The sequence below is a fragment of the Varanus komodoensis genome, unplaced genomic scaffold (genome assembly GCF_004798865.1).
Source record: "Varanus komodoensis strain SLA01 unplaced genomic scaffold, ASM479886v1 scaffold7_3, whole genome shotgun sequence".
Lineage (NCBI taxonomy): Eukaryota > Metazoa > Chordata > Lepidosauria > Squamata > Varanidae > Varanus > Varanus komodoensis.
In genome coordinates this window covers 23,091,767-23,103,817 of record NW_025336480.1, presented here as the reverse complement: position 1 = coordinate 23,103,817, position 12,051 = coordinate 23,091,767, and the positions used below count along the sequence as shown (strand labels likewise).

Here is a 12,051-nt window from a genome sequence, read left to right as displayed (position 1 = left end):
GGAAAATGGCTGGTGCTGGTGCCATGTACAGGTGTGGGGGGGGGTGAGAAAGAGGGGCCCCGCATGGGCAGCACTGTGTCTCTTCACAGATAGCCACATGAGGTATGCTCTGTGCTTGCCACTGTGGCCAGCCTGGAATGATGTGCCATCCCCCCAGCAAGGACAGGGCATACACCAGATATGGGACCAGGCCTGCAGCTGTGTGCAAGGCTTGTGACACAATGCAGGATGAGCTCTCCCAGATCGGGCTGTGCTCCAACACACTGGGTCTTGTTTGAAACTGGAGGTTATGTAAATTGTAAAAGAGGTAATTGTAATGCAGCTAGAAAGTTCAACATTACTGAGAAGATGGTGTAAGACTGGAGGAAGAATGAAGACAAACTAAGGAAATTTTTTCACCTGGAGTATAAGATGACCTGCAATTTTTGCCTTGATATTTTTTGTTTCAAGGGTTATCTTATATGCAGGTTTATATGGAATTCCCCGTCTTGTACCATCCCTCCTCCATCATTAAAGAAGTTTGATGTTTCATACATACTGCATTTAGAGGAATATATACTAGGAATGTGCTACAATTAGCAATTCCTAATCATCAGGATTGCAGTTGCAACCCTATACATGCTTACTTGGGAATATGCTTCCCTGAACTCAGTAGGCATGCATAGCATTGTGTTGTTGCTTGCCTGCAGGCAAGTTGATCTTTAAAATGGCCTCTCCCTCAGACCTACTGGATCTGATCATACAAGGGTACACCTAGGCTGGCATCTTGTGCCATTCACGTCCAGCCGGATGCCCTAATGTGAAGTCCCCAGAGGGCACGATCACAGCAGCAACTTCTTGCTCCTCCTGCTCTGCAGCAAGTGGGATTCAGAAGCATAATGCCTTCCATTGTGGAGCACTGTGTAGCCACCACAGATTCATGACTTCTGGCCAACTTACTGGCATTTATGCTTGCCTGAATTAGCGGTGTTTTTCACTGGTTTTCTGTGGGCGATGTTCATGGGGCTGTTTTGTCCTTGATATGCCATTAAATCCCTAACAAAGAGAAAGAAAATTGAGAGAAAATTGTAACAGCAACTTGCTAATAAGCAGACACTTCTGCAGATGTCACCGGCTAGCCTGTTGTGGCAACATTTGCTCTAATGTGGCAAATAACTTCTTTCTCTTTAAATATTGCAGCGGTGCTGTGGATATAATAGGCCATAGCAAAGGATAAACGAGCAAATAAGGGGAGCTGTAAAGGAACTTAGAGTGCAATCCAATTATCTCTGTACTCAGTACTCATAAGCCACTGAACTCAGGGTTGGATGTGCATCATGAACAGTGTGAGGCATGGTGCTGATTTCTGTCACCCATCCCTTTACAGGCATCTAGATGAAGCACCTGCAGAATGGCAGGAAAGCGGCCGGGATGCTGTTTGAATATGACGCAATCCAGCAGGTCCTGCCCCAGCCCTCTTCCCACCCCTTGGCATGCCCCCTTCCCTTCTCTCTGAGGATGATTTCCAGCCTTGGAGAGGCAACTAGCACAGTTCTTTCTGTTCTGACTGTGAAGGAAGCAGTGTGGGGGTTCACCTCTATGACTCTGAATAATCCTACCCCACCTCCCACCATGTTGGTAGGCTGTAGGGTTGCTCCTTTATGAATTGCTGGTAAGCCATTTGTATTTCAAAGAATGCAGGGTAAGAACTAAATCCAGTTGTAAAACCATCTTGCAGCTACATTTCCTTGTCCTGGCTGCTGCTGTAATGTGCTGCCAAGTTATCTCCAAATAAAAGCTCTCCAAAACAGCCTGTCCATGACAGCCGTGCTCAGCTCTTGGAAGCACAAACCTGGGACTTACTTTCTGGAGTCCACCCATCTCACAGCCTTCCCCTCTTTTTTCTGCCTTTGACTTCCCCTAGTGTGAATGTCTTCTCCGGGGAGTCTGGCCTTATGATGTGTCCAAAGTAGGACAGCCTTAGTTTTGTCATTTTTGCTTTTAGGGAAAGCTCTGACTTGTCTTGGCTATCAAACTGTATTTGGTTTGGAGATGCACTTTGTTATGGGCTATGGTGTGCCAGGAGGGAGGGGAAGATTGTGTTGGATAGTAGTCTTTGCTACTACGGGAAGGGATGGTGTTTCATCTCTGGAGGTTAAGTTTTCCATCATTGTTCTCCCCAAGAGGCTTATGGCAGTGCATTCAACCCAGACGCAAGGGAACTGCTTGGATTTAACATGTCAGCACACAACATAACTTAAACTTTGTTAAAGGGATTAATTGTGATCTAAGATCTATTCTTAGTATGTTCCTGAGCATCTGGCTGAAGCAGTGCAGCTTTGATTAACCTTAATGCAATCTTTCTAATTTAAGCAGTGTATTCAGAATGCAAAAACAGACCTTGATAATTGTTCTGAAATGATTTGCTGATAAAGAGAGGCGAGACAGAAGGCTAAGTCCTTTGCTACTGCTGCAAAAACAAAACAAAAAAAAAAACAAAAAAACAAAAAAAGCAACAACAAATTGGGAAAGGTGTGTTTGTAACTTGCTTTCTTGCCCCAGTCTATTGGTAAATATAATTGACCTAGAAATTAACAGCTAACATTGATGTTTGCCTGTAATCTTAACTATGGAAGGTTAGTTAAGGTGAGATACATATAAAAAATAATTGTGCTTTCTTAAAATTGTGCCCAGCCTTTCAAAAACAAACTAATAAATGGAACTAAGATAGAGATTTTTAGGAAAATTTCATTTCAAAAGCTCTTACACTAACTTTGGACAGTATGAGTAACTTGTGAAATTGAGAGTGACTATTACAATACTTTGTACCTTTTACCAGCAGTTTAGAGTTAATGAAAGAGGTACTTTTTCTGGTCAAAATTCAGACCCCTTTGAACTGAGGACATGCCACCTGCTGTCACAGGTAAGGAAAGGAATCCCTAGAACTAGCCTGTTTGGGTAGCATAGGGCTCTGTTGCTATTGTCAAGAGAAAATTATTTAAGGAATTCAAATCCTTAATTTAATTACAGTGTGCCAAGGATTGGTTCTTTTTTCCATAATATTTTGTAGTCTTTGAGCTATTCTGCCCCTTCAAAATGGTTTGCTTTTCTTCTTTACCTGAGACAAGAAAGCAAAGGTATTTGGAAAGAGTTAGTGGGGCTTTCTACCAGCAACTGTTCCATCCCACGTTTCTGTATTGGATTTTCCCCATTTTCAGTTTCGCTTAGGAAATCCATGTTTATTCTTTTGACTGGTTCGCATGATTGAACAACCTACTGTGGCTTATTTAAGCCATGGTGGGTTGTGACATGTATGGGCAACCATTTTGAATATTGTTGTGTTATCTGAACCTGGTGAAACCGGCTTGTGCAGAGGTAGAACAACAATTGCATAAGTCATGGCTTGCTTTAACCCTCATATAACCCCACCAAATTCAGATGACATGAGAAGCCACAATCACAACTTGACTATTCAAAAGCATCCAACTTTAGCTGCAATCCATCTTGGCTTAAATAAGCTACAGTGAGCTATGATGATTATGTAAATCAGGTTGTGGATTAGCTTTTACACATAGCAAAGTGTACATGGGACTTCTAACAATTTGATGCAGAATATGTTGTTCTAGAACAGGGTAGGCAAAATAGTGCTCTCTAGATGTTGGGAATACGCCTCCCATCACATGCTGGCTGGGACTGATGTGAGCTGTAGCCTGAAATATCTGGAGTGACCCTATCCTTAACCATACTTAACAAGACATAAGTAAAGAAAAAGGAAGAAAGTCGGGTCATAAATGTGATGTGGCAATAATGATAATAGACTTATCCAAAGTAGGGTAAGAACTGTGCTGTATTAATCTAGCACAAAAGTTTGGAAACAGAAGGAAAATTCCATCCTGGGAACCTTTTCTTCAGAATGGGAAATTACTGAAAAACACTTCAGCATGCTGATCATGAAGTGGGGTTATTTGTTTTGCTTTTTGCCTCCAGTTTGTAATTCCTACATATCAACTGTTCCATTTACTATTGTGTTTCAAATACACTCTTGGCTTCCGTGGTATGTTTTACTTGGCAAAATCAGCATGTTGCATTCAAGTTTTTCTTCTCAGTCATGAATTTCAATTTTAAGAACTTATTTGTTAGAAGGTAAGACTAGCCTCATAACTTGCAGGTAATAAAATATGTGATCGTCTATAAATATTTCTCTCTCAAGGTTTTCTCATTTCAAAGACGTGGCTGGCAGACATGACATGGCATTTGTGGAGTTTGAAAATGAAGGACAGGCAAGAGCTGCTCCAGGTGCCCTCCAAGGATTTGAAGTTATCCCCTCACATGTAATGAAAATCCCTCATGCCTGGGAGTAATGGAAGTAAGCCAGGATCCATTAAGGGCTAGCTTAATGTGGTACTTTTGGTAGCTTGAAGTATGGTTTCCTGAGCTTAAGGAAAATTAAATGTGCAGAATCACTGGGCTACCTAGATACTGCTAAGATTTCTAAATGCATTCAAAAATGCTCACTGTTTGTCCTGAACACTGTTAAATCTTGTCAATATACAGAGGTGCTTCGCAGTGAAATTCTCTTTAAGAACACTTGCCTGCTGAGGAAGAAAGCTGCATTTTGTATCTTAAAATGAGGATGTAAGAGGCAATCACATGTTTTCAATAACGCTTTTCATTTTTGCTATTTAGCTTACTGGGAACTGGATGGCGTTGGAAATGCTACTAATTTGAAATGCATGCCTGCCCCAAATGAAATGGTTTGTCTGTTTGTTCAAGATAGATGCTGATTGTGACTGATGTTTCCAAATCCAAGCTCTAGTGCAGGGGTGGGCAACTTGTCCTCCAAGTGTTTGGGCCCATAACTTTCATCAGCCTTAACCAACACAGCCAAATGTATTATTAATATTTATTATTTATTTCCTTTCTATACCGCCCCATAGCCAAAGCTCTCTGAGCAGCTTAGCAAGGGGTTATGGGAATTGTAGGCCATTCAGCTTCTACCATACATCTGGCAGCCAAATGACACTCTTTCTGCAGTGAGCTTATATTTTCTGGATACTTTCCAGGAATTGTTTTAAATGAACCCTTCATATTATATTTGCAAAATGCCAGGGGCATTCTGGGAACTGTAGGCCTTTTTGTGTTTACATTTGCATAGGACTGTGCTTGTAGAGTACATGTTATTTCAAATGAAATGTCCATCTAAACTCAGTACTGTGCTCTGACGCATTGTGCTTTCGATCTTCTCTTGTGCGCTAGAAAATGTGTCTGTCTGAAATCCTGTTTCCAATTTAGAGGAAATACTAGGCTGGGAGTCAGGCAGAAGAGATACCAGGATGTTTGAGTCTTAGCCTTTATTCAATCATTTCTGCAGAAGGAATGCTGCCCACAGCGGGAGTCCCCAAAATCAACAATGCAGCTGCCTGTTTGTGTTGGCATCTTATATAATCTATCCCCCAGCAGTTCCTTCTGTGCTGTGGAAGAACCTTGAATCCAGGCTATTTTGTCCTCTGCCAGGGACCAGATGATATAGCCGTAATCCATACATAACTGTAAGAATAATCATCATGGCTTTATATCCCACTCTTTTGCCCTTGCAATCAGAGTGACTGACAGCATGTGTATAAACTCAATATATTGTATAAACAACAACAATCAGAATCACACCTCCTGCTTTGTTAGATAAAGACTGCCTAATTTCTCTGTTCCATGGGCAAAAGGAGCCTGTGCACTTTAGGTAGGATGGAAAACACTGCTGAGAACAGCTGTGCTTTGCATTCACCAACGTGGAGGAAGGGCATTTCCACCCCATGCCCTTCCCAGCATTACCAGGGGCAGCAGAGCCCTCCTGCTGACTTCTTCCACCCTACGCCTGCACTTAATTAGTCTGGACCTGCAGACAGTGTGGCTTTCTCATCTGGCTACCTTTACCTTGCAGCCTTCCCATTCCCTGCTCCCCATGCCACCTCCCACACTTTCCTCAATTACTCTCTGACCTTCGGAGTAGGTTTTATGGGGGCAGAAAGAGGAATCAACAGAAATGGTCTGCTCCTCCAGCCAGTGTAATCACCTTACTCCATTGATGGGATCTCTAGGTTCAGCCCAGGAGCTACAGGGCCTGATGGGGCCTAGCCAGCCTGCACTGCATGCTTGTGAGATGTTGGGAAATTTCAGGTAAATCCTGGTAGAAAAACATTGCTTATATGTGCCATTGTGTTATAAAATCAGATATACACCTCTTTCTAGAAACTCTGTATGGGTGTACATGAGTAGCAGGTTATAAAAGTTTTGTACATGGGCTTTGATTTGTATTTGAGTTTACTTCTACCCGGTAATGCATTATCATTAGCGACTGCAGGTACTGGGGCACTGTTCAATAAAGCAACAGAGGTTCAAATGGTTGACCTTTCCCATGGACCTAAGTTTTAATTTCCTCCTCACAAATTGAAAACCAAGATTCTGTCAGAGATCAACTTGTTAAGGTTGTAGCAGGCTCTGAGAGGATGGTGAACAGATTTGGCTGTTCAGAGAAAGCCAGAATCTGAGGAGTGAAATGGATTCCTTTGCATCCCGTTCCTACAAGCTGCTGTGCTGAGGCAACAGTCTAGAGGTTCCTGTGGAATAACAGCATGTCCCTTGGCACTGGTGGCAATTCCTAGCCTCAGCTCTCCTTGGCAATGCTTCCTCCTGTCCCATTCCTTGCTTGACACCTGTATCTATCACTGCAGTCTGAAGAAATGCAGAGTGTTGGACAATTTGTTAGGTAATTTTTCATGCTTCTGTAAACCTTGCTTAATGGAACCCACCTTCCCTAACCTTAGAGCTTTCAGATGTATTGGACTACAACCCCCAGCATCCCCCAGCCAGCATATTCAATGCATCCGGAGGGAAGGCTGATGTAATGTTAGCAATGTGACTGTGACTGCCTGTGTAGCAGGGAGAGGCTTTTTAGAGTAACTGAAGTACCAAGCAGGAGGGTCCCTCTGTCCTGTTGCAGCTCTTTAAAAGTGATGGAATGTTACCTTCTTAACTTGCCATTGGTTAGAGAAGTTGTCTCCCCACCTCCCCACTGAATTAATTTTCCTACAAAAGAAAGCCATTCTTGACCTCCTTTTCACTTATGTGAAGAAGGTGAGATACTTCCAAGAGAAGAGGCAGAGAGGCAAAAGAAAATGCCCCACACTGTTTCTTTGCTGATATTTCTGCTGTATTCTGGAGTTGCTTTTCCAATTGTAAAGGGCATTTTTATGGACAAACTCGCCAGCAAGAAGCTGTGTGCTGATGAGGAGTGTTTATGTAAGTCTCTCATCATCCATATATTAACCTGTGTTTTCTTAATGTGCACTTTTGGTTAAAGTTCATCTGTGGTGGCCACATTTCAGAGTTAATAATTATATATCAAGAAATATACACAAATAACTCCCTAAAACACTGACTACAAATATTTCTGAGCTTTAGGGGGGAAAGAGAACCATGGCTGCCTTGAAAATGGATAATCTGCTTCTTGGTTATATGAAGCATGGTTGCATTTGCAGATTTACAGTGATAACTTCTCCCTCAGCTCCAGTTTCCTTCTTTATAAAATCAATCTGCCTTATTGTATTGTTTCTTCCACCACCCCCAGATGCCATTTCCGTGACAAGAGCAGAAGATGACTACAACGCACCCGATTGCAGATTCATTAATATTAAAAAGGGACAGTTGATCTATGTTTACTCAAAGCTAGTGAAAGAAAGAGGAGCTGGAGAATTCTGGGCTGGAAGTGTAAGAATCTCTGAAAAATAAATAGTATCCTCTCTCTCTCCCTCTTTGGCTATTTACTTTCTATACCCACAATTTCAAGAGATGGAATTTTCCAGGGTTCTTGCAAAGCCAAGAGGGTTTCCGGTGTGGGGGATATTCTGATTCCTGCTGCTCCAGGAGGCACCAGCTGTAAGCTCACATGCACCCTTTTCATTCTTTTACTGAGCAGTTCATGGGCAAATGCGGTAGGGATGGAGAGGCAAAACAAGTTTTTACCTTTGCAAAGGGCCCTGAGAAACAGCAGCTCAGTAGGGAAAAACTGTTGCCGTGTCTTTCTCTGGACTGAGAGATGTGTGGGATGTGCTTTGAAGAGTCCCGTACTTGAGGGTGGTTGGTCAAAAGCCAAGGTAAAGTAAGAGGGGTGTGCGTGAAAAAGTTCTGTAAAAGTGTTTTGGGGTAAAATATCAAAAATAATATTGTAAAAAACCGCACACATACAAGCTCATGCCATTGCATGAAACACTTAACATTTATAACCCCATTTAGTGCCAGACAACATGGCACTAGGGCAGTCTGCTCAGTTGTGACTGTTCCAATTGGTGGCGGGGACACAACAGGGATCCTTGACGATGGGGGCACAGGGCATCAGGCCAAATGCCCATTTACCTTCCATTTTGACATTCAAAGTATTATTATTATATTTCTATTCCTCCCATAGTCAAAGCTTTCTGGGTGATTCACAGCATTTAAAGTCACCCATCCTGGTTTTAACCAGGCCTGACCCTGCTTAGCTCCTAGCTTGCACCCTTCTTTGGTTGTTCTGGAAGGTCCCCCAGTCTTTGGGAGCTGCAATTGGGAGGCTGCAGTGAGAGGAGGAGAATAGGCTGGGACAGCTCTATTTCTTATGCTGCTTTGGATCTAAGGCTTAGATTAAGCTGTGCTTCTCAGGGTTGGGTCTGTATTATGCTCACTCTTTCACTACAGTGAAACTTCCCATACAGCATGTGGCTTCCTTGCTTTCCAAACAGACCAGGATCAAGGCTCTCTAACTAAAAGTCTTTATAATGTTAAAGCCAGACAGCGAGACCAGCTTTGTAGTACCCAAAAAGAGTATTGTACTGGTCAATAACAAAAGAAACTAGCAAAGTTAGAATACTGGCCATTAGGGAAATGAGCCTTAATGAAAAGAAGGTGATTGCAAAGTGAACGAATGCCCCTGCCCCCTTCCAAACTGGGATGAGCACACCACACCTTCTGGGTGAATTTACCTGCTTAGGGTCTTGGAGTGTCTGGTGCTTTTCAGCTGCCCTGCCCTGCTAAATTATGCCATATCCTTCCATTGATGCTGGTAGGTTTGCTCTCCTCCTCCATGTCAGTTTCCTCACTAAACTTTCCTGCAGAATTTGAAAGTGTTTGATTCTTAGTGGCTGCCTGGCTTATTTCCAGGTCCCTTAGCCTTGGCGTTTCAGCTGCAGATTTTGGCCTCACTACTTTGTCCAACTCAAACCTCTGAGGACTCTTTATAGGAGTGGGCCCAGTCTCTATGCTCTGCATATGCATGTGTACACACACTCACTCTCTTTTCTAGGGCAGAACTAATTACTGTTTGAAAACTTGGCCATTAACAAGTCTCGAAACATCCAGGGCAGGTCCAAGTCTGCGCCCAGTGCTCCAGCAGTGACTATGCCGACCCCTGCCATGTGCTTCCCCTTAAAACAAAATTTGACCTGGCATTCTGAGTAAGGGCCAACACTCAGCTTGTGGCTTGTGAGGCCCTCGGGGCAGCCTCAGCAGGCCGCGTTTTCAGCAAGTTTAACCCAGCACTGCCAATGTCACCTTCTCCTGCAGCTCCGCGTCCTCTCTCAGCATCGCTACCACCCTTCTCCCTGGCAAGCAGAGAGCTGGGGAGCAAATGGGCTCGGCAGGGCATTCCTCCTCACCAGACCCTCCACTGTCTGGAGCAGAAGGAGAGACAGGGAAACAAGGAGGTTGCCATGGAGAAGGGAGGCAGCACTCCAGCAGGCCCTTTTCAGCAGGGACTTCTGGGGGGTGGGCATGTGTCTCACCATGCCTAGCCTTGCTTTATTTTATTTATTTATTTAAAGCTTTTCAATACTGGCCAACTCTGATAGTCTCACTTGATGACACTTCGATGACTACTTGGAGTGACAAGAGGATTGATTTCCCACAACGCCCTCCCCCAGTGTAGCGTCATTCTGGGGCATTGTTAGAAATGTCTAACAATGTCTAACAATTATTAGAACAATTGCCTGTTTCTGTCCACACAACCCATAATGCCAGGCCACCAGGACCCCCTGACAAATAGGGCTCAAACCGGATTCAGCCCTGATCCAGAACAAACTCTTTCCAGCAACAGCAATTTAAGGAAAAAAGGTGATTTTGAAAGCAACACAGTTAGAAGCCATAGATAAACAACTAAATTCTGTGTTTAACAGGTCTTGGAAATACTTGTTTAATTGTACCCTTTAAAAACCCACACCTGGCCCTCTTCAAAAAGAGCTCCATCAAAATAACCATGATTGATTTTGCTGGCTCTTCACTGTGGCCAAAATAATCTCCAGCAATGTATAAAAAACTGTGGTAGCCTTTGGTTCATTAGAGAAGCAAGCTAGTTTACTCTGCACTTAATTCTGTGTTTGTTTGATGTTACCTGTCAGGTTTATGGTGAACACTATGAAGACCAGATGGGCAACGTTGGTTATTTCCCCAGGAGTTTAGTCACAGAACAGCACGTCTATCAGGATGCAAACAAGACCCTTTCCACAAAGGTATGGAACAAACTGGCTAGGCAAATGTTGCCTCATGAATCTTTTGCATCAGCCAGGGTGGGTTCATCCTCAAAATCTCTTCGTCTGTCACCATAGCAATGCCCTCTCATATTCGGTGGAGTATTTTTTCCTAAGTGAGCTGCGCAACAATTGCGCTTCATGGAAATTATTGAATAAACCTGTGCAGAACGTTCCTTATTGTCTTGCTTCTTGCCGGGCGGCTGCCAAGCGGTGCCTCTCTGGAAACAAGGTAAGCACTGTGCTGACTGGCAGGCGGCTTCCTGTTCCTGCCTGGGCTGCCAGCCACGCTCGCTGTCTCTGCTGAATTGGTTTCCTTTGCAGAGGAGTGCCTGAGGAAGATGGAGCAGTACCTCCCCACTGCTCCTGACCTCTGAAAACCTGACGGCTTCCTCAGCATAACCCAGGACTCATTCTTATTGAGGTGACAAATCTGCATCTTGGTGGCATACAGGCACTGGCAATTCAGTGGGGCTCTTTCTCTCTCAAGTGTCACAATTTTAGTTAAGTTCTCACTGATGCAGCCGTTTGAAGGAATGAAGCAGCAGGCAGTTCTCCCGCTCTTTCAGTCTTCCACATGGCTTCACAGCAGTGAAACTAGGTCCCATCTCTCCCTCAAACCCCCCCACTGTTTTCTAAGAGCAGGCGGGGTTTGGCTTGACTTGGAGGGTGCTTGGGAGAAGATCAGAAGCTATAGGAAGAAATATTTATTTATTTAGATTTATATCCTGCCCTTTTCCTACAAAGGGCTCAAGGCAGCTTAAATCATTCTCCTCCTCCATCTTATCCCCACAACAACAACCCTGTGAGGTAGGTTGGGCTGAGAGTCTGTGACTGGCCCAAAGTCACCCAGTTGGCTCCATGGCTGAGCGGGGACTCGAACCCAGGTCGTCTGAGTCCCAGTCCCATGCTCTTAACCACTACACCACAAATACTTGCCCTGCTTTTCCCTTGCCTGTGAAGAAGAAAAGGTCTCCCCTTTCCCCCTCCCCAGTCCTCTAGCAAGGGCAGAAGAGTCATGAGGATGTTTCTCACCAGAGCTGAATATGTAAAGCCACAGCAGGCATTCCTCTCACTGTTTCTATCTGTGTTCACACTGTTGTACAAGCCGTACCCCTCCATATCTCTCTCAAGCCCTCTATACTCAAAGAAGAGAATGGAGAAGAGGCAGAATCTTACCACATGCGCAGCTGGTTGGGGAAGGTAAAAATCGGCAGGAGGCAATATCCTTGCTTGCTCATTTGTTTATTTCATTTCTATCCCACCCAAGAGCCAAAGCTGACTGGGCAGATTGCAACATTAGGAGTTGCACGTGATGTGCCTGTTACATGGTTTAGCTTAAGTGGCAGCTTGGATAACCTATTGTTGGTGTGAAATGGAGTTTTTCAGTGGAAAACCATTTGCCAGCCCAAACACTTGCTGCTGAAAGTGCATAAGGATTCTGCTTAACCCCTGGAAAGCATCAGAGCTAGTGTTTCCTGGCATGTCGATATTTATTTATTTATTAAAACATTTCTATGCCGCC

General features: G+C 43.9%; 1 protein-coding gene across 1 annotated transcript; it reads left to right on the top strand.

Annotated features, from left to right (window-relative positions):
• The first annotated feature begins 2,883 nt into the window (after positions 1-2,883).
• OTOR (otoraplin) lies at positions 2,884-10,862 on the top strand. Its single transcript, XM_044454623.1, has 5 exons — positions 2,884-2,902; positions 7,108-7,272; positions 7,601-7,740; positions 10,398-10,508; positions 10,851-10,862. The coding sequence occupies exons 1-5, from the start codon at positions 2,884-2,886 to the stop codon at positions 10,860-10,862; spliced, it is 447 nt and encodes a 148-aa protein (XP_044310558.1).
• Positions 10,863-12,051: the final 1,189 nt, after the last annotated feature.